The 24,977-nt window shown below is 40.2% G+C and overlaps 3 protein-coding genes across 3 annotated transcripts; 2 read left to right on the top strand and 1 right to left on the bottom strand.

Annotated features, from left to right (window-relative positions):
• The first annotated feature begins 1,650 nt into the window (after nt 1–1,650).
• LOC139310161 (olfactory receptor 2D3-like) lies at nt 1,651–2,562 on the top strand. Its single transcript, XM_070934323.1, is given in 1 exon segment — nt 1,651–2,562. A coding segment is annotated over 1 exon segment (912 nt).
• A 5,596-nt stretch (nt 2,563–8,158) lies between these two features.
• On the top strand, nt 8,159–8,923 carry LOC139310160 (olfactory receptor 2T27-like). Its single transcript, XM_070934322.1, has one exon. It carries the CDS (start codon nt 8,159–8,161, stop codon nt 8,921–8,923), a length of 765 nt encoding a protein of 254 aa, XP_070790423.1.
• A 2,467-nt stretch (nt 8,924–11,390) lies between these two features.
• Nucleotides 11,391–24,038, bottom strand: LOC139312161 (L-amino-acid oxidase-like). The gene is made up of 7 exons (XM_070936726.1): nt 24,023–24,038; nt 21,546–21,760; nt 20,212–20,318; nt 18,230–18,425; nt 15,338–15,391; nt 12,915–13,048; nt 11,391–12,147 (listed from the first exon to the last, which is right to left on the bottom strand). Exons 1-7 carry the CDS (start codon nt 24,036–24,038, stop codon nt 11,391–11,393), a joined length of 1,479 nt encoding a protein of 492 aa, XP_070792827.1.
• Between the last annotated feature and the right edge of the window lie 939 nt (nt 24,039–24,977).

The following is a 24,977-nucleotide window of genomic DNA, read 5'->3' as shown; positions in this document are numbered from 1 at the left end:
ATTCTATGATTCTATCTCTGTGGAGTTTTTCTGAGAGCTGATTTGCTGTCTGCTGAAAAGTGAACTGCTATTTTCATTTTCTGAAATCCACTTACCTTTGCTACCGGTTCAGGAATGGGAGCGTGCGGGAGCTCACATGCACTACACGCATGCGCCTCTTCTACACATGTGCAGAGCCTTCTGCACATGCACAGAAGGTCAAAAACGGGACATAATGACATCCCAGTGGGTGGGCGGAGCCTCCCGCCATCGGCGCTACCGGTACACGTGAGCCGAATAGATCGAGCCGGATTTCACCACTGGCTTAAGGGCATTTTTTTAAAATAAAAAAGGGGTTGCTTCACTTGGAGAAATATCTTCCTTTACCATTTAATGTAAATGTAGGAAACCACTTGATCAAATGATGATATATATGCTGCACCTTCTCATGGCTAAATTGGAACACGGCTGTTACCTCTGAGTATTTCTCCCCATTTCTTTTTCCATTTGGTTTCTCTTTCACCAAACTAAACAGGAATGGGCAGAAAAACAGCAGGATAGTTGCTTCGCACGACACCTACATGCGTTTCCACACAAACCTCATTATTCAATGGCACCAGTTTTCTCAGGTTTATTTAGCTCACAATCATTTGCAAAAATAGCCCTCCTTAATTTTGCATGATTTAAAATAATAATAATAATAATAATAATAATAATAATAATAATAATAATAATAATAATAATAATAATAATAACGCCATGACCATTTTGCTAAGATCATTCACTGGAAATTGTGCCAGAAGTTTGGATTTGAGTACAGCAAAAACCACTGGGAACATCAGGTTGAGAAAGTTTTAGAGATTGAGAAACTCAAGATCTTGTGGGACTTTAGGATTCAGACTGACAGGCACTTGGTCCACAACACACCTGACATAACAATAGTTGAAAAGAAAAAAGTATGGTTCATTGACATTGCAATACCTGGTGATGCACGGATTGAAGATAAGCAGCAAGAAAAAATCACAAAGTACCGGACTTGCAAATTGAAGTTGAGCGACTGTGGAAAAAGAAATTGTGTGTTGTCCCGATTGTAATTGGAGCTCTTGGAGCAATACCCAAAGGGCTACCCCGCTATTTAGAAATTCTAAATTTGCCGGATTTGAACATTTTGACTCTACAAAAAACCACCTTACTCGGAACAGCTTACATCCTCCGATGATACCTTAACAGTTCCTAGGTCCTTGGTTAGGACTCGAGCTGCTGAGCTATTAACCAGCCTCAAAGGCTGTGAATCTCACTAAAGATTAACCAATCATCATCATCATCATCATCATCATCTCTGCATAAATGCAGAGACTCTGGCATAAACCAGTGCAGGTGGTTCCAGTGGTACTCGGCACACTGGGTGCTGTGCCTAAAGACCTAGGCAAGCACTTAAAAACAATTGGTGCTGACAAGATCACCATTGGTCAGCTGCAGAAAGCCACCTTACTGGGATCTGCTCGCATAATCCGCCAATACATCACGCAGTACTAAATGCTTGGGAAGTGTTCGACTAGTGATTTGAGATGCGAAATCCAGCATGGTTGTTTTGTTTGCTGTGTATACTGTCAAGTTTGTGTATAATAATAATAATAATAAACTCCCTTCTTTTTTTAACCTTAGGTGAACATGGCAAACAATGTCCTGTGGGAAAATAAAAGTTCTGTCTCTGAATTCATCCTTCTGGGTTTCTCAACCAAGCTGCAAACTCAACGGTTCCTTTTTGTTCTCTTCCTCCTCCTGTATCTGATGATTGTGCTGGGCAACGGTCTCATTATCAACCTAATCAGGTTAGACTCTCGTCTCCACACACCCATGTACTTCTTCTTGGCCAACCTTTCCTTCTTGGACATCAGTTACAGTTCTACCACAATGCCCCAGATGTTAATTCATCTCCTTTTAAAGAGAAAAGTCATCTCCTTTGCTGGCTGTACTGCTCAAATGTACATCTTCCTGTCTTTGGGGATAACTGAATGCGTTCTCTATGCCGTGATGGCCTACGATCGATATGTAGCCATCTGCCACCCATTACACTACACTAGCATGATGAGCAAGTCAGTTTGTGTTAAGATGGCAGTCGGGTCCTGGGCCTGTGGCTTCCTCTTTGCCATGATGCACACCGGCTTCACTATGCGCTTGCCTTATTGTGGCCCAAATGAGATCAACCACTTCTTTTGCACACGTTAATCACACGTTAATGAGGTGGTGGACTTTGTGTTGGGGGTGATCCTGCTCATGACCCCACTTTCTTTGATTGTGACCTCTTACATGTTCATCTTGAGCACTATCCTGAAGATCCGCTCTGCAGAAGGGAAGTTCAAAGCTTTCTCCACCTGCACCTCACACATTACAGTGGTGACTCTCTTCTACGGAGCTGCCATGTTTATGTACATGCGCCCAGCTTCCAGCTATAAGCCAGAAAGAGACAAAAAGTTTTCTCTCTTTTACAATGTGGTATCTGCTCTTTTGAACCCATGTATTTACTCTCTAAGAAACAAAGAGATCAAAGGAGCCCTCTGCAAATGGATTTGCATACAATAAATGAACATGTATATTATTTATTAAAAGGGGAAAGGTAAACAAGAGGACTATTTTATAACCATGCTATAATTTATGCAGGATACAAGAATGAGCCCCCAACTCACAAGGACACTGCTTTTGTCTATCTATATCAGTGTTGGCGAACCTTTTCGGCACCAAGTGCAAAAATGGGAGTGCGCGGGCAGGTAGGAAGGGGGGAGCGCAGTTCTGAGCTTCCGGTTTCTGGCGTGCACATGCACACTGGTCACCTGGTCTTCCAGTTTCTGGTGCACATGCATGCGTGAAAACCAGCTGGCCGGTGCACATATGCATGCTGAAACCCGGAAGAGCAACGGGCGGTGGCTGGCATGCCCGGAGAGATGGCTTTGTGTGCCACTTCCGGCATGTGTGCCATAGGTTCCCCATCACCGATCTATACACTGGGCTACAGATAAGAAAATAATTTTCCAGATAGACATTCTAGCATATTTCTATAATATTCACTCGTATATTCATGTTCACAAGAAGGTTGTGAGTTCTAGTTCCATTTTGGGCATAAAGCCAGCTGGGTGACATTGGTCCAATCCTTCTCTCTCAGCCCTAGGAAGGAGGAATCAAGGGCAAACCACTAACGCTGAAAATATTGCCAAGGAAACTTCTGTGACTTTTCCAGGCAGTCACCCAAGAATCAATAGTCAAAAGTACCACAAAACCAGGGGTGGTATTCACTTACCTTTGCTACCGATTCGCAAATGGGAGTGCACGCACCACCTCTACGCATGCACAGGACCTTCCGCACATGCACAGAGTGTCAAAAACAGGATGTGATGATGTCCGGGCGGGTGGGTGGGCGGAGCCTCCCACAGCCGCCGCTACCGGTTCACCCGGACCGGATAGAACCAGCTGAATACCACTACTGCACAAAATTTTAAAAGTAAGGTTAAGGTTAAGGTTAAGATTTATTAAATTTGTATACCGGCCTTCTTCCGAAGGACTCAGGGCGGTGAACAGCCAAGAAGTAAAACGTTCCATTGTGTGAAAGTAAATATTATAGCTTTATAATTGCTACAGAGCAGATTGATTCATTCTTAAGAAGGTAGTTAGATGAGCTGATTTCCTTAAAGAGACTAGCTGGAAAGTTAAGAAAGAAAGAAAAAAAAATAGAAGTTAGGAACTGTGTTTGAATTTTTAAAAAACGATACATCCCAAAATTATAATTACTGGGTAAAAATAGCTTTGTTAGAATGGATGATGGCATGGGTCCAGGTTACCTGAAGAACCATCTCATCCAGTAAAATTTGTTACTACTGGTTCTGTGGGCGTGGCTTGGTGGTGGGGGGGAAGAGGTTGTAGAAGAGGTTGTAGAAAAAATGCTTTTAAAAGCCTCTGACAATCAAGCAACTCAGCTGGGATCATCAGAGGTTGTAGAAAAAATGCTCTTAAAAGGCTCTTACGATCCCAGCTGAGCCGCATGATCATCAGATCCTTTTTTTTTTTTTTTACTTTTAAAAGCATTTTTTCGGCCGAAGAAGTTGTAGAAAAAATGCTTTTAAAAATAATAAAAGAAGCCTCTGATGATCACGCGGCTCAGCTGGGCATAGCGGGGGGGCAGGGATTTTTGCTATCGGTTCTCCGAACCACCCGTCGCCATCGCTACCAGATTGGGCGATCCTGTCCAAACTGGGAGCATTTCACCCCTGATCTTATCCCAATGGGATTGGCCCGTCCCACTCATTCTGGCAGGAGAGGCCTACCACCAACTCCATTGGCCAAGAATTTCAGTTGGTGGAGTCCATGAGAAGATCCTTTTCTGCCATGGCCCCTGCCTTTTGGAACATCTTGCAACCAGAGGGAGATCTGCCCTCACCATTCTGGACTTCAAGAACAGCCTTAAAATGTGGCTCTGCCAGTTGGTATGAGGCCCTGATGGAGACGCTCTAGGCCGGAGGTAGGTTGGTGAAATGACAGAGAAGGTGCCATTACCACTGCTGTGCTCCAAACCAATGGTCTCTTAGTTTGTATTTAATATTTGGTGATTTTAATGTGTTTTTATACTTATAATTGTCTTTATACCTCCATGTTTCATTATCTTGTAAGCCATTCAGTCACTTCCAACTGCGAGATGGGTGGCATATAATTTTAATTAATAAATAAATTGTTGGAATGGTAAACTAAATACAGTTCCGTCTACAGTTCTGTGATGTCCACATTATTTTGCTGATTATTGTTTATGTTCCCTTCATCCAAATCAATAAATTAATCAATCAACCTCTGGAAAACTGCATCCAGTTTTGGTCGCCACAATGTAAAAAAGATGTGGAGACTCTAGAAAGAGTGCAGAGAAGAGCAACAAAGATGACTAGGGGGCTATGGGTTAAAACCTATGAAGAACAGTTGCTGGAATTGGGTATGTCTAGTTTAATGAAAAGAAGGACTAGGGGAGACATGATAGCAGTTTTCCAATATCTCAGGGGCTGCCACAAAGAAGAGGGAGCCAAGCTATTCTCCAAAACACCTGAGGACAGGACAAGAAGCAATGGGTGGAAACTAATCAAGGAGAGAAGCAACTCAGAACTAAGGAGAAATTTCCTGACAGTTAGAACAATTAATCCGTGGAACAACTTGCCTCCAGAAGTTGTGAGTGCTCCAACACTGGAAGTTTTTAAGAAGATGTTGGATAACCATTTGTCTGAAGTGGTGTAGGGTTTCCTGCCTAAGCAGGGGGTTGGACTAGAAGACCTCCAAGGTCCCTTCCAACTCTTGTTATTCTTTTCTGTCCTCTTTTAAATAAACTTGTTAGTGCAGCAGATTGGAGTCAGAATGGCTGGAATATTAGATACGAGCCTATCCAGTCTATTCATCAAAGATGATGGTTTGCTACCATATACACTTAGACCTCTACTCATAGCCATTCAGTTAGTGACTCTTCGAAGTTATGTCACTGAAAAAAAGGGACTTATGGCCAGTTTTCACACATATGATTGTTGCAGCATTTCCATGGTCACATGATCAAAATTTGGGAGCTTGATGCAGTTATTATGGGTGCATTGCCCCAGGATCACATGATCACCATTTGTAACCTCCCCACCAGTGGGGAGTTTAAAAATTTTTTACTATCAGTTCTTTGGGTGTGGCTTGGTGGGCATGGCTTGGTGGGCGTGGCAGGGGAAGGTTACTGCAAAATCCCCATTTCCTTCCGATCAGCTTGGACTTTGGAGGCAAAGAATAGATGGAGATGGGGCCAGTCAGAATTTTTCCTACCAGTTCTCCAAACTCCTCAACATTTCCGCTACCGGTTCTCCAGAACTGGTCAGAACCTGCTGAAACCCACCTCTGCTCCCCACCCTAGCCGGCTTCTGACAAGCAAAGTCAATGGGGGAAGCCAGATTCACTTAACAACTGCAGTTATTTGCTTAACATCTGTGGCAAAAAGGTCATAAAGTGGGGCAAAACTCACTTTACAACTGCCTTGCTTAGCAATGGAAATTTTGGACTCAGTTGTGGTCATACGTCAAGGACTACCTTCATTTCATTGTCACTCTGCTTCTCAACATCTCCAGGGTGATTACTCACTTTGGTGAGTCCCAAATTAAAGCCTTGGGAATAGTGAGTGAAGTCTCCAAAGCCTGATACCTTAGAAGATTTTTTTTTCATCCCAGAGGTGTGAGATTTTCAGTTGCCTGACTGAGGCAATAATTAATCATCCATTCTTTCAAAACAAAACAATCACTTAACCATAGCTTGTTCAACATAGCAGAAGTTACTGGACAGTGGAAAGTATTTTATTGTAGAAATGCAATGAAGCATCATGAGAAAGCCCGAAAATCATGTATGAACGTAATATGTACTACCTAGCAGGAAATAATGGGTTGCTGTAAAGAATATTTGGATCATCAGACTTCACTTTAGCCCCAATTTCTTCAGGGCAAAGATTGTAATACAAAGCTGGATGATTGAATGCCTAGGTAAGAAAGCAAGTATGGGCGTGAGACACAATCTTGATGCTTAGAATAATAATATAATTAGAATATAATAATAATAATTGGAGTCCTGTGGGGGGAAAAAAATCAAATGCAGAAGAGAAACCTACATTTTTTTCAGCCAGAGACTGAAACTGCAGATGTAATAATGAAAGGACATCTGTTCAGGTCCGCAACATTCTTTAAAGAAATGGGTAGAATTTAAAGCCAAGATATTTTTCCTAATACTGAAGAACTGTTTTTTTTTTTAAACCTGTTTGATAGTGGAAGATAGCTCAGCAAAGGATTCAAAGATGTCCTGACAGCAGGTGTATGTGCTTGTATGTGTGTTCATGTGTGTGTCTGTATATACGTTCCAAAAAGCTCCTGCTTTTTCAGGAGGCAACTGGACTTTCTTGTTTTTTCTTTTGAAGACGTTTCGCTTCTCAGCCTCTTTAGCTGAGTGGATGGTGAGGAATGGAAAGATTTATATTCCTTGCAGACAGCTGGTCACTTACATCCTTTTAGAGGGTCCTTGAAGCACTTGGAGGTTTATCTGTGTCCTCAGGGTCACCTGAGTAGTACAAATGGTTCCTGTAGTCTGTAATTTTTCCTCTGGAAATCCATTCCTACTCCCACACCATTCAAAGGGTGTTCATCCCAAATTGTACAGCTAAACGTCTGTAGAGATTCTCAGTCATGACCTGGATGACTGAGAATCTCTGTAGATGTCTGTCTATGTGATTCTTATACAACTATTACCAGCTTTGATTTAATTTTTATTTATTTATTTTATTTGTCAAGCATATACAGTATAATATAACAGATAAAAGTATAAACATGATTACGAATACAGGAATTGTATACAAATACATGGGAACAGTAGGAGAGGGACGGTAGACATGTTGGTGCGTTTATGCACGCCCCTTACAGACCTCTTAGGAATGGGGTGAGGTCAACAGTAGACAGTCTAAGGTTAAAGTTATGGAGGTTTGGGGATGTAACCATAGAGTCAGGTAGTGCATTCCAGGCATTGACCACTCTGTTGCTGAAGTCATATTTCCTGCAATTGAGTTTGGAGCAGTTTACCTTAAGTTTGTATCTATTGTGAACTCGTGTATTGTTGTGGTTAAAGCTGAAGTAGTCATTGACAGGTAGGACATTGTACCAGATAATTTTATGTACTATGCTTAGGTCAGACTGAAGTCGGCGTAGTTCTAAGTTGTCTAAGCCCAAAATTTTAAATCTGGTGGCATAAGGTATTCTATTGCAAGCAGAGGAGTGGAGGACTCTTCTCATGAAATATCTCTGGACTCTCTCAATTGTATTAATGTCCGATATGCAGTGCGGGTTCCAGACAGATGAGCTGTATTCAGGAATTGGTCTAGCAAATGTTTTGTATGCTCTAGTTTTTTCATCTCAACCTCCCATGATTTTCTAGTTTTAATTCCAATATCTTCTGTTATGTTTTCAGAGGAACTCATAATGGAATAATGAACAGAACTTTGTGGACTGAATTCATTCTTCTTGGACTTCTGAATCACACGGTGATGCATACAGTTTTTTGGGGGGCTATCCTATTGACTTTTTTTGTTGCCTTACTGGGAAACTTTATTTTCTTTTTTGTAATTGTCACAGGTTCATATTCCAGGGTCCCTATGTACTTTTTCCTCAGCCAGCTCTCCTTTATAGACATCTGCCAGACTTCTAGCATTGTCCCCAAAATGTCCATGGATTTTTGGAAAAAAGACAATACAATTTCATTGGCTGGATGTGGGACTCAGATTTTTTCCACCCTCATGATGGGAGGAGCAGAGTGCCTCCTACTGACCGTCATGTCTTATGACAGGTACGTGGCCATCTGCAAACCGTTGCACTATCCAGTTCTCATGAGCAGGAGGGTATGTGTGACCATGTCGGGTGGAGTCTGGTTTGGGGCGATTCTTCATTCAATCGTGCACACTTTTTGTGTGCTCCAGCTGCCTTTCTGTAAGTCTAATAGAGTGAATCAGTTCTTCTGCACAGTCCAAGCTCTGCTGAAATTATCTTGTTCAGAAACATCTACCTATGAAAATTGGTTGTTCGTAACTGGCAGTATATTACTCTTGGGTCCCTTCTCCATCATCCTGGCTTCCTACATCTGTATCCTTTTGACGGTCCTGGGAATGCAATCAGTGGAAGGAAGGCAGAAAGCATTTGGTACATGTCTTTCCCACCTTTGTGTGGTGGGGCTCTTCTACGGGGCAGCAGGTTTTAAATATATGAGACCCAGGTCTTACCGAACACCAGAACAGGATAAGGTGGCCTCTTTGTTCTGTGACATTGTGACTCCCATGCTGAATCCCTTGATATACAGTTTGAGGAACCGTGATGTCCTAGTAGAACTGAGAAAGCACATTCAGAAATGTAAGTTGCATATCTAGCCCACCTAACAAGGGCCACATCGGAGCCAATCGATGTGGCTATTTGGAAGAGAACAAAAGGAGAAAAATATTATGTAGCAGTCATGAGTAGCAATTACTAATAATCTAATCCTCTATGAAATCATCAAAGCTATTCAACTTAGTGGCTATTGCATCTTGTAATAGTGGAGTTCATACTGAAATTACAGCAAAGGTGAGTTTCAGCAGGTTCTGACCAGTTCTGGAGAACTGGTAGCAGAAACTTTGAGTAGTTCGGAGAACCAGTAGTAAAAATTCTGACTGGCCCAGCCCCCATCTATTCTCTGCCTCCCAAGTCCCAGATGATCAGGAGGAAATGGGGATTTTGCAGTATCCTTCCCCTGGATTGGGGACGGAATGGAGATTTTACAGTATCCTTCCCTTGGAGTGGGGTGGGAATGGAGATTTTACAGTATCCTTCCCTTGGAGTGGGGTGGGAATGGAGATTTTACAGTATCCTTCCCCTGCCATGCCCACCAAGCCACGCCCACCAAGCCACACCCACAGAACTGGTAGTAAAAATTTTTGAAACCCACTACTGAATTATAGTATATGCTAAATATGTGAGGTTGGGACTCCTTTTGTTTGTCTTATATTATTCAGTTCATATTAAAAAATGGGAGAAAAATGTCTCCATACAATGCATAATTTTACATTACACCAACACTCTGAGTCATGGAAGATCATTAGATGGTCCTATCTGAGCCCAAAGTCCATAGAATTTTATAAAGCAAGAATGTTCCTATCCTTCTTTCTGGAAAATATGAGAGTGTGTGGTTTCCTAAAATTAAAATTATGCAAGCTGTCAAACCGCTTGATATTTTAAAATCCCTATATGTTGCTTAAGTTTGTTTTGTAATGTGTTTGTGTAAGGATATTGTCATGGCTCTGGTCTCCAAAAGTAGCCCCATAAATTTTATTGAAGTCAACCATTGCAACAACCAAGTTGACAGAGGAAATATGATTGAATTGTTGAGGGGCATATGGTCTTCTGTTAGTAACACTAATACATCTTCTTCAACCTTGGGAAGGACTGTTGGATACTAGGGAATACCAGTCTACTCCCAAATACCTCCCTTGTGGCCCAGCAGCCTCATTGTCCCACTTCACTTTTAAATTGTGTTGAAAAAAAAAATAAACAAGTGTCTAAAATTGTAGTTCTTTGCAGCAATATTGTGGCCTCCACAAATGCACCACCAAGATGGTAGTGTGTTAAAGTAATGTTTTGGGGTAGTTTATCCCTTCCCATAAAGGGGACACTATGGCTCAGTGCTTAAAGACACTGAGCTTGTCAGCAGGAAAGCTCACAGCCTGGGTTCGAGACCCGAGTGCTACACAATGGGGTGAGTTACCGTTCTTTGCCCCAGCTTCTGCCACCAAGAAGTTTGAAAGTATGAAAATGTGAGTAGATAAATAGGTATCACTTTGGTGGGAATGTAACAGCATTCCATGCGCCTTGGCGTATAGTCATGCTGGCCTCATGACCCAGGAAAGTGTCCTCGGCAACATTTAATCCCCTAATTTTTAGTTATGGTTCATAATATTAGAATGAATAGAAGTATGTTGAGATAATTTATATAAAATATAGAATATTATGTAATTATGAATGCCAGATAGCATTGGCTGTTGTGTTCAGATCACATTCTGCAAAAATGCCTTGCTTTGGCTAGTCTGCTGAGGCAGCAGATCTGTCTTTATATAGCAAAACCATACTTAGAAAAATAAAGAAACAGTATAAACAATACTATTGAGGTTTAAAATATTTCATTTAGAAATTAGAAAGCATTATGGGTTAGAAACAACAACAAAAACATTTTAATTATAACCCAAGAATATGTGGATCATTGATAAAAAGTCCATCTGGACTTTGCAGTGGTTAGAATGAAGTACTATAGGCTACTTCTGCTGACTGCCAGCTGACTGCAATTTGGCAGTTCGAATCTCACCAAGCTCAAGACTGACTCAGCCTTCCATCCTTCTGAGGTGGGTAAAATGAGGACCCGGATTGTGGGGGGCAATATGCTGACTTTATCAACTGCTTAGAGAGGGCTGTAAAGCACTGTAAAGCGGTATATAAGTCTAAGTGCTATTGCTATTTAATATGGAATTGCAGATTAAACAAAAAATAAGGTCCTTGTGCAATACTAATGCATGTTTTGCTGGAACATTTTTTAGTGGGAAAGTTGCAATTGAATTTCTGCAGGTGATGATCATAACTCTTCCGAGTCATGCTCCCAACTTCTGACATACTTTCCCAAGTTTCTCTGATAACTAGTTGTTTTTATTTGCATTGTCTGGTTGGCATGCAGCTTTTGATAGTTTGTCATTGTGAGCTAACACCACCATGAGCTGCTCCCAAACTTGTATCTGGAGTCATAGCCAAATGATTCTTCTGTAAGTAAATTATTCTTCAATAAACAAGTAAATTCTTCCACAATAAATTATTATTTTATGAATTATGGATATTAATTGCTGCCCTTATGGCAGATTTCATGGAAGATTCAATCCAACCATGTGGATGAGCTGTATATTCACCAGCAAAGTGGATCCTCCCTTCATTCTGGGCCAGTATCTGAGAATAATGGGTAATCTGGTATGGGGTGTATGTGCTGAATGCTCCCATAGAGTATTGGTCAAGGGTCCATTTTTGTACCACATATTTGCCACAGACAGATTTGAGATAAACTTTAGATACTTGATGGATTTCCACAAGATCATCCATCACCACATCAACACACTTTTCATCACTGAGTGTCGTATAGAATTCAGAGTCAGAATACCAAGTATACGATGCCAGAAGGACGCCTATTCCATGGGGGAAGTTATGATTTGGATAGTAAATTGTTCGTGATGGGAGATCTGTGATTGATCTCCCTCCATGGATCCCCTCCTTCTCCCAAAACTTCTCAGTGCAAACCAAGGCAATTTTAGTAGCACTTGCATAAGTCAAAGACCGTAATGCCCGGGTTTTGGGAATGGAAAGAGGTGGCACAAACTTGATGAGTCGTGCGGCTCTTGCTGTAGCTGTGATGAGGACATAGTCAGCAACCAGAGATGTAGACCTGGACAACCATTTGTAGAAGACTCTCACTTTGTTTTTGGCACGAACTATCTTCTCCACAGTGCAATTGAAATGGACAATTCTAACCATTTCCCGGAAGAAACTTTGAGGAAGTTGATCAAATCCACCAGTAATTTCATCAAAACTGAATTTGAGAGAAGGAAAAAAACAAATACAAGTACAGTTTATCAGTTATTTCTAAGTTATCTCAAAAAATGTTCCTTGTTTCTGAAGAGAATGCAATTAATGTCAACTCTGAAACGGGTCAGGCCTATCGCAGCCATCTTTCCATTTCCAAAGTCACCACACAGCTTGGGGGAGGAGGAGGGGAAGAGGCTTGGAATGCCGACCTGCCAAAACAATTTGCTATCTCCTGGGAACCAAGGTCAACCCAACCGCCACTGACTAGAGACTGAACCCCGTTGCCAAGGAGATGACACAGCACCCAAATTGGACAACAGGACCTGCGACCTAGGAGGGAGGGGGGATGCTTAACTTTTAACTATGCAAAAGAGCGGGAAATAGCCAGAGTTGTTTTTAAGCTCGTCTGTGCCCAATTGATGTACTCAATATATCAGTGCTTTGAAGAAGATGGAGTTTCGGAGTACTGATTTACTTGGGTTCATCAGTCAGAACCTTGACAATACTTGACAATGCAGTCCAATACTAGTTATTTTAGCCCATCTACTTGAAGTCAAAGATTAGTTTCTGTTTCTGTTCAGTACTATTTTAACTGTCATAATCGCCAAGAAGATAGTAAATATAATTTATATTCAAAAAAAAGCTAGAGAAAAAATTTAACTATCAAAATAAATAACAAGAAATGCACTAAATGAAAGAAATAATACATGAAATAAACTATTTTAAAAAGTAGCCTTTGGTCCCCCTCCCCCTTCCCACCATCTTGTTTACCTGCTATTCGAAAAAATGAAATGATCCATAACAGAAATAAGGAATGAGTTATGAAATCCAGATTCTTCATTCAGGAAATCACCGATCATCTCAACAGCTCCTTTGCTCAAATTTCCTTCCTTAATGAGATATTCCTAATATACAAAGAACATTTGATGGGGGAAATATTGAATTTTGTCACTCATGAATATACAGTAGAATTCTTTGATTGCATGGATCTAATGCAAAGGCAGACAACCTTAGGCGGTCAAGAACCAAAGTTTCTGGAAAAGTGCAGTAGGCAGGTGAATGAAGGAAGCAATACATCCATAGGCTACCACAATGATAGCAAACCTATGACACATGTGTCAAAGGCAGGGGTGAAATCCAGCAGGTTCTGGCAGGTTCTGGAGAACCAGTAGCAGAAATTTTGAGTAGTTCGGAGAATCGGCAAATACCACCTCTGGCTGGCCCCAGAGTGGGGTGGGAATGGAGATTTTGCAATATCCTTCCCCTGGAGTGGGGAGGGAATGGAGTTTTTGCAGTATCCTTCCCCTGCCATGCCCACCAAGCCATGGCCACCAAGTCACACCCACAGAACCGGTAGTAAAAAAAATTGGATTTCACCACTGGTCAAAGGTGACACTCCCTGATGTTTTGGGTGACATGCCAATGTTCACCCACATCCAACAACAACTATTCTCGAAAGCATGCCCCATTCTCATGTGATTTTCTGGGGAGGTGACCTTGGAGGTCATGCAAGAGGACTATGCTCTTGTATGTCATTTGGAGCCTCTGAAAATCAGTTGAGAACGGGACAGGATTTCTCATGGATTTTGTAGGCTGCAAAGGCTGCAGAAGAGCATTCTTTGAAGCCACTTTACGAATGAAGCTGTAAGAGACGCCTCCCGTCAGCTGCAGGGTATACCAACAGAGAGAAAATACCACATGAAGGTAAGTGGCATGTGGCAGATCCTGAAAAGTGTGGATCACAGGGGCAATCCCCAACGTTCGTGACCCTTTCTGCCTCAAAACAATAAGAAGTTATACTGCCAATTCCCCCCTATACCCTGACAACAGCAGGGGAAAAGGAATTAAATTCTCTTTCTACAAAACCAGTTATGTTGTTAATTGTAGGAGAACAGGCAGAATGGAGTGGGGTGAGTGGGTGGAGTTATGTGCATCATCAGCTCAGAGTCATTAGGTTCCCACAGATAGTCCAAGTCCATCCCCTTCTGAATTCCATTCACCCTTATCTAGCTCTAATGTAATGCTGAATCTTAGCTGACCGGATTCTTCGGTGTAGGCTTGAATAAATCTTCTATGCTGCATTTTAATGGATTGTCCTGATACTTTGACCTTGACATTAATATAGGATGATGCACAGTGAGTAAAGGATGAATGCAGGTGTCGATTTTTATTTTTTAGTAATCTCTTTGTACAATTCTGTCAGCTGCAGGTGTTTTCATTTCCTTTGGGGTTTTTTCCCCCACTGATAAATTCAACCAGGCAATTCCCTACCATTTTGAGCAGTTCTAACCATGTTCATAATAAAATGTATATCAGTTTGATATACATTTCTCCAAATATATTTTTCTTTTCCTTAGAATTTTGATAAACATGCCTAGGCTTGGCAATTAATTTTGTACAATATATTTTGTACATTGCTTCTTAATACATCTAATTTTCTGCAAGTTTCCTCTGATAGATTTTTTTTAAATTGGCAAACTACATTGCGAACTTGAAAAACCATGGACTTTAGCGGAGTTGCAGTTCATCCATTAGACTGGTTCAAAACTGCATTGTCAGTTGAATGTGACTGTTTCCCTTATTATTAGTGTTGAAAAGCTATAGCAAGTTATTAATGTGGTTCACTCTTCTTTAATCCCATACTCATAACCCTAAACTCAGGGGTGGGCTTCAGATCCTTTAGCAATGGGTTCGCTGCTCCATTGCTGGGTGGGTGTGGCCACGGTGGGCATGGCCTAGTCGGCTGCCTGCACCACGGTGAGTGAGGGCATTTTTGCCCTCCCCAGGTTCCGGGGGCTTTTTTTGAGCCTCTGGGAGGGCAAAAACTGCTTCCCCCAGGGTCCAGAGGCCCTCTGGAGGCCAGAAACAGGCCCATTTCCAGACTTCTGGACCTCCCGGTAGGCCTGGTTTTTGCCCTCCAGACCCTCTGCACTGCCTCTGCACTTACCTGGAATGATGAACAGGCTGTGTGGAGACTCCTGGGAGGGGTGGGGTGGGCGTGGCCAGCCAGGGGTGGCATTTGGGGGTTCACCAAACCCCGGCAATCCTTGGCTACAGGATCGCCCGAACCCTGCCGAACCCCCACCCCTGCCTAAACTGCTGATGTTATTTTTATAATCATATTATTGGGAACAACATAATCATCTGAAGAAGATTTTTCACTTTGTAAGAAGAATGAATAATATCAGTTTTACCTTTGTGGAAAATGAATCATATTTTTCCTTCAGAAGAGTACAGTTGTCTGTGACCTGAGTAGGAGAATACATATAGTTAGTTGCAACTTCCTTCCAGTTTGTATTTGCCTTGAAGTTTAAACTAAGTTGGTCTCCCCATATAAATGAAGCAAAAAAAAATATCTCTCCTGTTTTGCTTTGTGTAATTTGTATCACTACTTGAATGTTCTCCTTTGCTCATTAAGAAGACCTGCTCTCTTTTGGGAAAACACATCTGAGAAGGGATGACCACTTTCACATTAAATGCAGCCTCTGTTTTCACCTGATTCCTATGAAACAGGAAAATTAATATCCTGTATATAATACCAGCTTGCAACTTTTCTAGGACATTTGCCAGATTGACATGTTAGATGATAGATAGATAGATAGATAGATAGATAGATAGATAGATAGATAGATAGATAGATAGATAGGGCTAATGATGGAGATAGATAGATAGATAGATAGATAGATAGATAGATAGATAGATAGATAGGGCTAATGATGGAGATAGATAGATAGATAGATAGATAGATAGATAGATAGATAGATAGATAGAGCTAATGATGGAGATAGATAGATAGATAGATAGATAGATAGATAGATAGATAGATAGATAGATAGGGCTAATGATGGAGATAGATAGATAGATAGATAGATAGATAGATAGATAGATAGATAGATTAATATAATAATAAAATAATAATAAAACCACCCTGCCCCGTCAAATGGTTCACATGAGCCATTTAATGGGCTCCATCCCACTCTGGGTTCCCTAGGCCCACTGGCAGAACCAGGTCTTCAGCGCCTTTTGGAATTACATTTATTATTACATGTAATGAATAAAATTAAAAATATCGTATATTCAGGTGCTTTGTTATACATGCCAAGCAGTGGTGGGTTCCTCCTGGTTTGGCCCAGTTCTGCCGAGCCGGTAGCGGTGACGATATGACGTCACTGAACCGGTTCTGCCCCCCCCGCTGCCTCCCCGCATTATTCTTACCTTTTATTTGGTCCCACCCCCAATCTATTGCTGCCTCCTGAGTCCCAGCTGATCGGCTAGAAGGAAAAAAACTGTTTAAACTGTTGCCGTGGGGCTTCAAAGGGCCACCCTACAGCTGATAAGTGTTAAAAGGCAGTGTGGTGGTAGACCGGTGCCTCCAAAAACAAATGAGTAGACCGGTGCCTGCAAAAATAAATGGGTAGACCAGTGCCTCCAAAAATAAATGAGTAGACCGGTGTCTCCAAAAACAAATCAGTAGACCGGTACAGCTCTGCAAGCAGTTAAAAGCCTGGTAGACCAGTACCTCTGCTAAATCCTAAAGAATTGTCACATGACCATCAGGCCACGCCCACAAAATAAGCCACGCCCACAGAACCAGTAGTAAAAAAAATTAGAACCCACCCCTGATGCCAAGTAAGTTTATGATAGGTTCCAGTGGTCCTGCTTTTTTCATAAACTGGAGTACTTTAGTATAAGAAATATATATATATAATGAGTTAGAAAACACATCTGAAGTTTACAACTAAATTCCTCCAGCTAAGTTTGATTTACAAAAGACTTTGAATGTGATGTATGGAATCCTTATCCATATCTCATGTTTAATGTATAATGCCATGCCTCTAACTGAAGAACTAAATGGATTAGTTGGTCATCAGGTTATGTAGTAAAATGAGTAAAATTCACATTCATGGGGATTTATATGGCAAATACAAATAAAGATAATTTTGTTTTATGTATAGGTTTATGTATATGTATATAATATAAAGCTTTAGGCTTTATATATTATAGGTAACTGAAGATATCAAAGCAGTTGCAGAAACATATAGTGAATAATATTTTCACATAATGAGGGTCTGCTTGCCTGCCTGCCTGCCTGCCTGCCTGCCTGCCTATCTATCTATCTATCTATCTATCTATCTATCTATCTATCTATCTATCTATCTATCTAATTAGTTTTATGGTTTTAAATGTGGTTTTATATTCTGGAGGGCCTCCTTGAGTCGCCATGGGCGAATAGGCGGCAATATAAATTTGATAGATAGATAGATAGATAGATAGATAGATAGATAGATAGATAGATAGATGATAGATAGACAGACAGATTGATTTTTGTATAAGCACCATTTGATAAAATTGTATTTACTTATCTCTTAAATAATAAGAGATAAGTAGATACAATTTTATCAAATCGTGCTTTGCATTTAATATGCAAAGTGATTCTAGGTGGCTTAACCATAATATAAATATTAATAGCCCTTAGACTTATATACCGCTTTACAGTGCTTTACAGCCCTCTCTAAGCGGTTTACAGAGTCAGTATATTATCCCCAACAATTTGGGTCCTCATTTTACCTACCTCGGAAAGATGGAAGGCTGAGTCAATCTTGAGCCTGGTGAGATTTGAACTGCCAAATTGCAGGCAGACAGCAGTCAGCAGAAGTACTGTACTCTAAACCACTGCACTACCATGGCTCTAAAACCATCAAAACTATTTAAAAATCCTTAACACTATTAAAATAATTAAAAACTAGATTGAATTGTGTGGCTCTGTTATTTAATGTGCACTTTTTAAATATTTCATGTCATTTAATATAATATTTTGTATGTGATATAAAGTGCTTTATGCACATTGTTTCAGTAAGTATTATAGCAGCCTTCCCCAACCTTTCCCATCCCTGATATCATCCCTGATCTACCACTCTCAAAATACAAACCATAAGTATAAGTATTGCTGAGCACATTGTAAGCCGCCCTGAGTCTCCGGAGAAGGGCGGCATATAAATCAAATTTAAAAAAAAAGAAAAGAAAGAAAAGTATACGAGTACATTAGATTTTTCTGCTTGTACATCCAGTCTACTCCTTTAAACTACCTTGTTCAGAGTCTCATCAAACAGCTGGCTTGCAGACTTTCCCTCCTCATTGGGGTTAAGTTGGTATCCAAAGTTTTCAGGATTGTGGGGTGTCATTTTTTGCCTGACATTTTGAATTAAATACCAGCCATTCTGATCAGTCTGATTGAATGGATTTAGACGAAGTTTGAACTTTTTAAGGTATTCACGTACAATTCTGTGAAGGGAAAAAGAAACCCAGATTTATTTGTGAACTTATTTCTTTATCACAGCAAGAGAAAAACACAAATTTGTCAGATTAAGGATTGTTCTGCTCTAGCTTTATCTGGTTCTCAATGACCACCGAGGACAATTGTCTGTCCCTACCATTGTTCTCCTGGAATTGCACCTTAGAAACAGACTGATCATTATCCAGGTAATAGCTTGCAATCCTAATGACTACCGTATTTTTCGGAGTATAAGACGCACCTGAGTATAAGACGCACCTTAGTTTTTGGGGAGGAAAATAAGAAAAAAACTGATTGGCAGGTGGAGCAGCCTCCCAGAATACCCCCAATCAGCTGTTCCTAGAGGTGAATTTTAGCAACATTTGATTGTGAGCTCTGTGCCTTGCTTTTTTTTTTTGTTTTTGCTTTTTTTTCTGCCTCTGAAACTTCTGAAACTCTGTTTCAGAAAAAACTTTTTTTCCTGCCTCTGAAAGCCTCCGAAACAGAGCTTCAGAAAAAAAAAGCCTCTGAAGCTCTGTTTGGGGGCTTTTCTGAAGCTCTGTTTGGGGGCTTCTTTTCTGAAGCTTCGTTTCTGGTCCTTTTTTCAGCCTCTGAAACCTCCATTTGAGAAGCTAGGTGGGGCTACATTCGGAGTATAAGATGCACCCAGATTTTCACCCTCTTTTTTTGGGGGGAAAGGTGTGTCTTATACTCTGAAAAATACAGTACTTGCTTTGATAGCAAGACAAGATCCTCCATTAATTGGTATAACCCCCACTGTAAAATTATATTTTTAAAAAAGTTTCACACCTCAGCTTTCCATGACAGAAACAGTCTTTATAGGAGAGTCAAACAGTTTCAAGGAAGTATCTATCCTTAATTTAATACAAAAGTTTGAAATAATAGTACAGTTTCCAAAATTACACAATTCTAGTCTTGCTCTCTGGAACTCTCCACCACCATCCAAAATCTAGCTGGCCTTGACATAGCTGGCATTTCTGAAAACTTTAAAAATGTGGCCATTTCCCCAGGTTTAGGACATTGACGCGGCCCATGAAATTGGCTACCACTACCACTCGAGATTTATTATGGCTATTGCAGGGGTGGGCTTCAAAAATTTTAGTAAGGGGTTCTCTGCCTGGTTGCTCGGTGGGTGTGGCCATGGTGGGTGTGGCCTAGTCAGCCTCCTGCACCACAGCGGGGGGAGCGTTTTTGCCCTCCCTGGGCTCCAGAGGCTTTCCTCAAGCCTCCAGGAGGGCGAAAACAGCCTGCCCAGGCTTTGGAGGGCCTCTGGAGGCTGGAAATGGGCCTGTTTCCTGCTTTCCCAAACTTCCAATAGGCCCATTTTTCACCCTCCCCGAGCCTCCATGCGTGCCCTGCAGTTACCTGTATCCAAAATGGGCCACATGGGGATTCCTGAGAGGGGAGGGGTGGCCAGCCAGAGGTGGGATTTGGGGGTTCTCCAAACTGCACAGATCTTAGCTAGAGGTTTTCCCGAACCCCTGCGAACCCCCAGCAGCCCACCCCTGGGCTATTGTTATTAGATGTCTTTAAATGAGTTTTACTTTTATATGGGCCACCCAGAAATGATGTTGCAATATGTACTAGTGCAAGCTTTCTGGATAGTTTTCAGAGCCAAGTCCTTATCAACACAACTGCTATCCTGTTCAATTTAACGGTTCTCATTTTTCTAACAATATACCTAGCATTTCAGGAAGGCAACAATTTATTAAATGTGAATGAATTTGCCTCTCACATCAGATGATGGATGGAGAAAGACCTTTCAATCAACCTTACCTGTGAGTTTTGGGCAATCGCATCGGTCCCACATCCACATACCAGTCCTCTTCTCGGTGAGTCTTTATGCGTCCTCCCACACGGTTACTGGCTTCCAAGATTACAACCTAGGAGAAAAGAGTACCAATGAAGAATGGATTGTTCTAATTTCCCTCTCTTCTCATTAAGTGTTTGGTGATCTGTACCTATGTACGCCTCCCCTTGCAAATCTCCCTTTGATTTCACATGAGCCTTGATTTACCTTTGCAAACCCTTATTGGCTGGAGTTATATTCTCTGTTGGCTATTAATATATTAGAGCAATTATTATAAAATTTGGTACTTTAATTCCTCCTCCTCCTCCTCCCTCTCTCAAAGCCTACTTCAACAAGTCCCTACAGTTTTATTGGCAAAGTATTTGCAGAAGTGATTTGCCATTGCTTCCTTCCAGGGTCTGAGAAAGAGAGACTGGCCCAGGGACATCCAATTGGCTTTGAACCTAAGACAGAACTAAAACTCACAGTCTCCCAGTTTCTAGCCTGCTGTCTTAATGTCTACACTATACTGGCTCCTCTAGGAGACCATCAATTAAATCAAAAATTCAGATAATTGAAGTAAATATTCACAAATAATAATTAATTTTTAGTCTTTATATTATTCAGGCTGCAGGCTACTTCTGCTGATCATTGGCTGCCAACAGTTTGGCAGTTCATGTCTCACCAGCTCAAGGTTGACTCAGCCTTCCATTCTTCAGAGGTCGGTAAAATGAGGACCCAGTTTGTTGGGGGCAATATGCTGACTCTCTAAACAGCTTAGAGAGGGCTGTAAAGCACTCTGAAGTGGTATATAAGTGCTATAGCTAAGCGCTAAGTGCTATACATCAAATATTATAGAAGTAGTTCTCAACTTACAACCATGATTGGGACCAGAATTTCCATTGCTGAGCAAGGCAGTTGTTAAGTGAGGTGTGCCCAATTTTACCATTTTTTGCCATAGTTGTTAAGCAAATCACACGGTTGTTAAGCAAACCCAGCTTCCCCCATTGACTTTGCTTATCAGAAGCCAGCTGGGAAAGTTGCAAATGGTAATTCACATGACCATCATAAATACATGCCAGTTGCCACACATCCAAATTTTGATCATGCGACCATGTGGATGCTGTTGTAAGTATGAAGAGTGGTCATAACTCACTTCTTTCAGTAGCGTTGTGACTTCAAAAGGTCACTAAACAAACAGTTGAAAGTCAAAGACTACTTCTACTTGCCCATCCCAATGACTCCTTGTGTTCAGAAACCATCCCAAACACATTTAATTTGCCTTTTCATCAGCTGAGTAAAAAGGCAATTGGGTAATTACCTGATGTCCAGCTTCTCTGAGTAATTTGGCGGCAGTCAATCCACTAATTCCTGCTCCAACAATCACAATGGTCTTAGGTTTCAAGGTCTTTCTTAGACCATCCCTGGCAGTAGCCAGCCAGTTTTCATATTCAGGCTCCCTGAAACAGTCTTCCACATTGGTAACATGATTTTCTGATCTGGGCACACCCAGGAATAGTACCAAGAGAAGTAGTACTAGAAATAAGCAAAAACAGGTAATAATTTATCTTTACCCTAAATATCTCTTTTATTCTTTACTTATATCTACTTCACTTGCATCTAACCGCTTTTGAATATTTTAGAGTATGGACAATAGATTGAAAAAAATTGCAACATGGAGTCCATTTTGTCACAGTTTGGAACATTTGAATCCCTTTGGCTCCTCCCCCAATTTTCTGTTCTTATCCCCAGCAGCTAATCAGCATGTCTACTGGGCATCCTCTTTGGGAGAGGGGAGAAACAGATATTTTTGGGTGTAGTGGTTAAGGCATAGGACTACAAATTAGGAGGTGGTAAGCTCTAGTCCTGCTCTAGGCACAAAGCTTGCTGGGGAACTTTCAGCCAGTCACTCTCCCTCAGCTGTAGGAAACAGGGAATGGTAAACCACTTCTGAAGCTGTTGCCAAGAAAACTGCATGAGCGTGTCTATGTTTTGACAAGGACTGGGCAGAGGTGAAATCCAGCAGGTTCTGATAGGTTCTAGAGAATCGGTAGCGGAAATTTTGAGTAGTTCGGAGAACTGGCACATGCCACCTCTGGCTGGCCCCAGAATGGGGTGGGAATGAAGATTTTGCAATAGTCTTCCTTCAAGAGTGGGGAGGGAATGGGGATTTTGCAGTATCCTTCCCCTACCATGCCCACCAAGCCACCGGTAGCAAAAAAAATTGGCTTTCATCACTGGGACTGGGGTTAATATTAATGTAAGAACATTCCCACCAGCCATATCAAAAAAAATCTAGCTAATTCTATTAATAATCCAGTATGATTTTTATGAAAAGTCTTGGGTATGGTTGGAAATGAAAAATCGTGTTAATGATGGGTTAAAATATTGTTGATGATGGATTTCCCAAAAAAATTCAATATAAAGGCAAGCCAACTGGATGTGGAATCACACCCTTATATTAGAATTAGAATTAGAATTAGAATTAGAATTCTTTATTGGCCAAGTGTGATTAGACACAGAAGGAATTTGTCTCCAGTCCATAAACTCTCAGTGTACATACGACAATAGTGATAGATCATTATCATAGTCATTATCATAGTCATTGTAAATATATATTCCATGTGTTTTGCAATATACTGTAACACAGAGGATTTTTTAAAATATATTTTATGCAGTTGAATTTATAATATTGTAATTATCCTGAGGAATTCCAAATTGTTTTCAATAATTTGCACAAAGTTAAAAATAATCTAAATCCAATTAATTATGTTTCTGTAACATTTAAGTTATATGGCTGCTCATCTTATGTAAGCAGCACTGAGTAGTTTATATAGTTAAAGCTAATAATATAATAATACAAAGTAAAAATTAAAAAGTAATGGAACCCAACAAGAATAAACAAAAATGTGGCAGCCCTGATATGTCACTTTTCCCTGTTCTTCAACTCCCATGCTATTCTAAGATTTCCTCTTATGATCCATGATCTAATAAACTTATTTTTGAAATTAATTGAGGGGCAAAACAAAAGCTTTCTACTTGAATGATATAATTATAATAATTCTGCATGCTTTATTCTGTCATTTCATAGCTTCTATCTCACTTGCGTTTATGAGATCTGGAAAACCCCACAAAAGATCTAAAAATGAGTAATCAAAGAAGATCTGTGTCATGAATTTCCATTAGAAAATTTGCTTTATAGCAACACTACAGCAGAAGATAAAATAAATGGAGGAATGCAAGTACTAATATGCTAAGTTTTTTTTTATTCGATATGTGGCAAAATATCTTAAATCAACAATCTTTCATTTACTCCACTACACAGAGATACACACAAATTTCAGCTGATGCCACTTTAGAAGTGGGCATTCCAAGTCAAATACTTCTGGCAATGGGATCCAAACATTCTATTTAAAAAATTTTAACTGTGGGAATTCATCCTACTGCATTCACAGTTAACCTACTAGTTTAATAAAAGGTTGGTTGGTTCATTCATTTATACAAAATCAGATTATTGATCTGCTTAATCCTAACGGTTCCTAATATGGTGTCTTCCATACATTGACTTCTCCTATCATCACTCAGCATGGCGCAGTGTATCACAGAAAAACGAAATGATAAAAATAAGTTTAGCTTATTCTACTACACAGAAACACAACTCCTATTCTCCTCAGATCTTTTTCAATAGAAAGATCAGGGTCTTAATCTCTGGCTTCATAGGCTTATTATAATACTGAGTTACAAATAATTATGCATTTTAACCTGCATTGGAAACTCAGAACAAGATAATTCACTTACAGAAGGACTCCGTCATCTTTCCATCAGTTGATTGCACTGACTGTATTTTATGGAGAGCAAATAGTGCTGAATAGCCTAGTAATGTGGTTGAGAATCCAAGAAAACTGGCTTTCTGACATAAAACCTTTCTCTTGTTTTATAATGCAATCACTACGCCCAGGGCTATTCCAGCAAATGATGGTTCATGACACCTGATATGCTTAAGCAAATTTAGGATTGTACACATTCTATAGCAACAATGCCATGTCGCGAATTCCTAGAATATTGCATAGGAAATGCATAAGTTATTTTCATTGCTTTAAAAGCAATAACAGAAAAAGAAAATTAATAGAACAGAAGAACAATTGTAGTGTAGATATATACATTCTCAAAAAAAAGAAAGAAACCATGCATAAAAAGTGCTTTTTTAAAAAAGTGAAGAAAAACAAAAAATAAATTTAAAAAAACCCAAATTATAATATATTGTTAAAACAATTCTACAATTCTGCAATATATACTTACCTATTACAAATATTATTCAGGTTCACACACACACACACACACACACACACACACACACACACACATATACATATACATACACACATCTATATAACTATCATTCATCTTTAACTTATTGTACTTTGTATAAATGCATCCCATATATCCTTTGAATTAGCCATACAAAGTCTACATCTTTAGGCAGTCTACCATAGGTGGCAATAATGACTTTAATCCATTGGGTAAATTGGACCGTATATTTATCTTTCCAATGCTGCATTATCAATCTTTCGGCCATAGTAAGGGCATGGAGAATCCATTTACATTGTCCAACTGTCAAATTTCATGAAATAAATGTGTAATTTGAGAGAATATTATTTTCTGAACATTTTAATTTTTGTCACACAGTCATATTAGTAATTAATCCACTACTTTCCCCCAAAACGTAATAAGTATAGGACATTGTAAAAAATAT

This window comes from Pituophis catenifer, unplaced genomic scaffold (assembly GCF_029215685.1).
Source record: "Pituophis catenifer annectens isolate HBS135680 unplaced genomic scaffold, rPitCat1.0.hap2 SCAF_2, whole genome shotgun sequence".
Classification (NCBI taxonomy): Eukaryota; Metazoa; Chordata; class Lepidosauria; order Squamata; family Colubridae; genus Pituophis; species Pituophis catenifer.
Note: the sequence above shows the minus strand (reverse complement) of the source record. Positions and strands in the feature narration are given on the sequence as shown.

Bases quoted from the DNA above. Each gene is read 5' to 3' on its own strand.
- LOC139310160 (XM_070934322.1), top strand. From the start codon at position 8,159: ATGTACTTTTTCCTCAGCCAGCTCTCCTTTATAGACATCTGCCAGACT.
- LOC139312161 (XM_070936726.1), bottom strand. The intron at 20,319-21,545 runs GTAATTACCCAA...CTTTTCTCCTAG, and splicing joins TCAGAGAAGCTGGACATCAG to GTTGTAATCTTGGAAGCCAG. The intron at 15,392-18,229 runs GTAGTTTAAAGG...TCTCCTACTCAG, and splicing joins TTGATGAGACTCTGAACAAG to GTCACAGACAACTGTACTCT.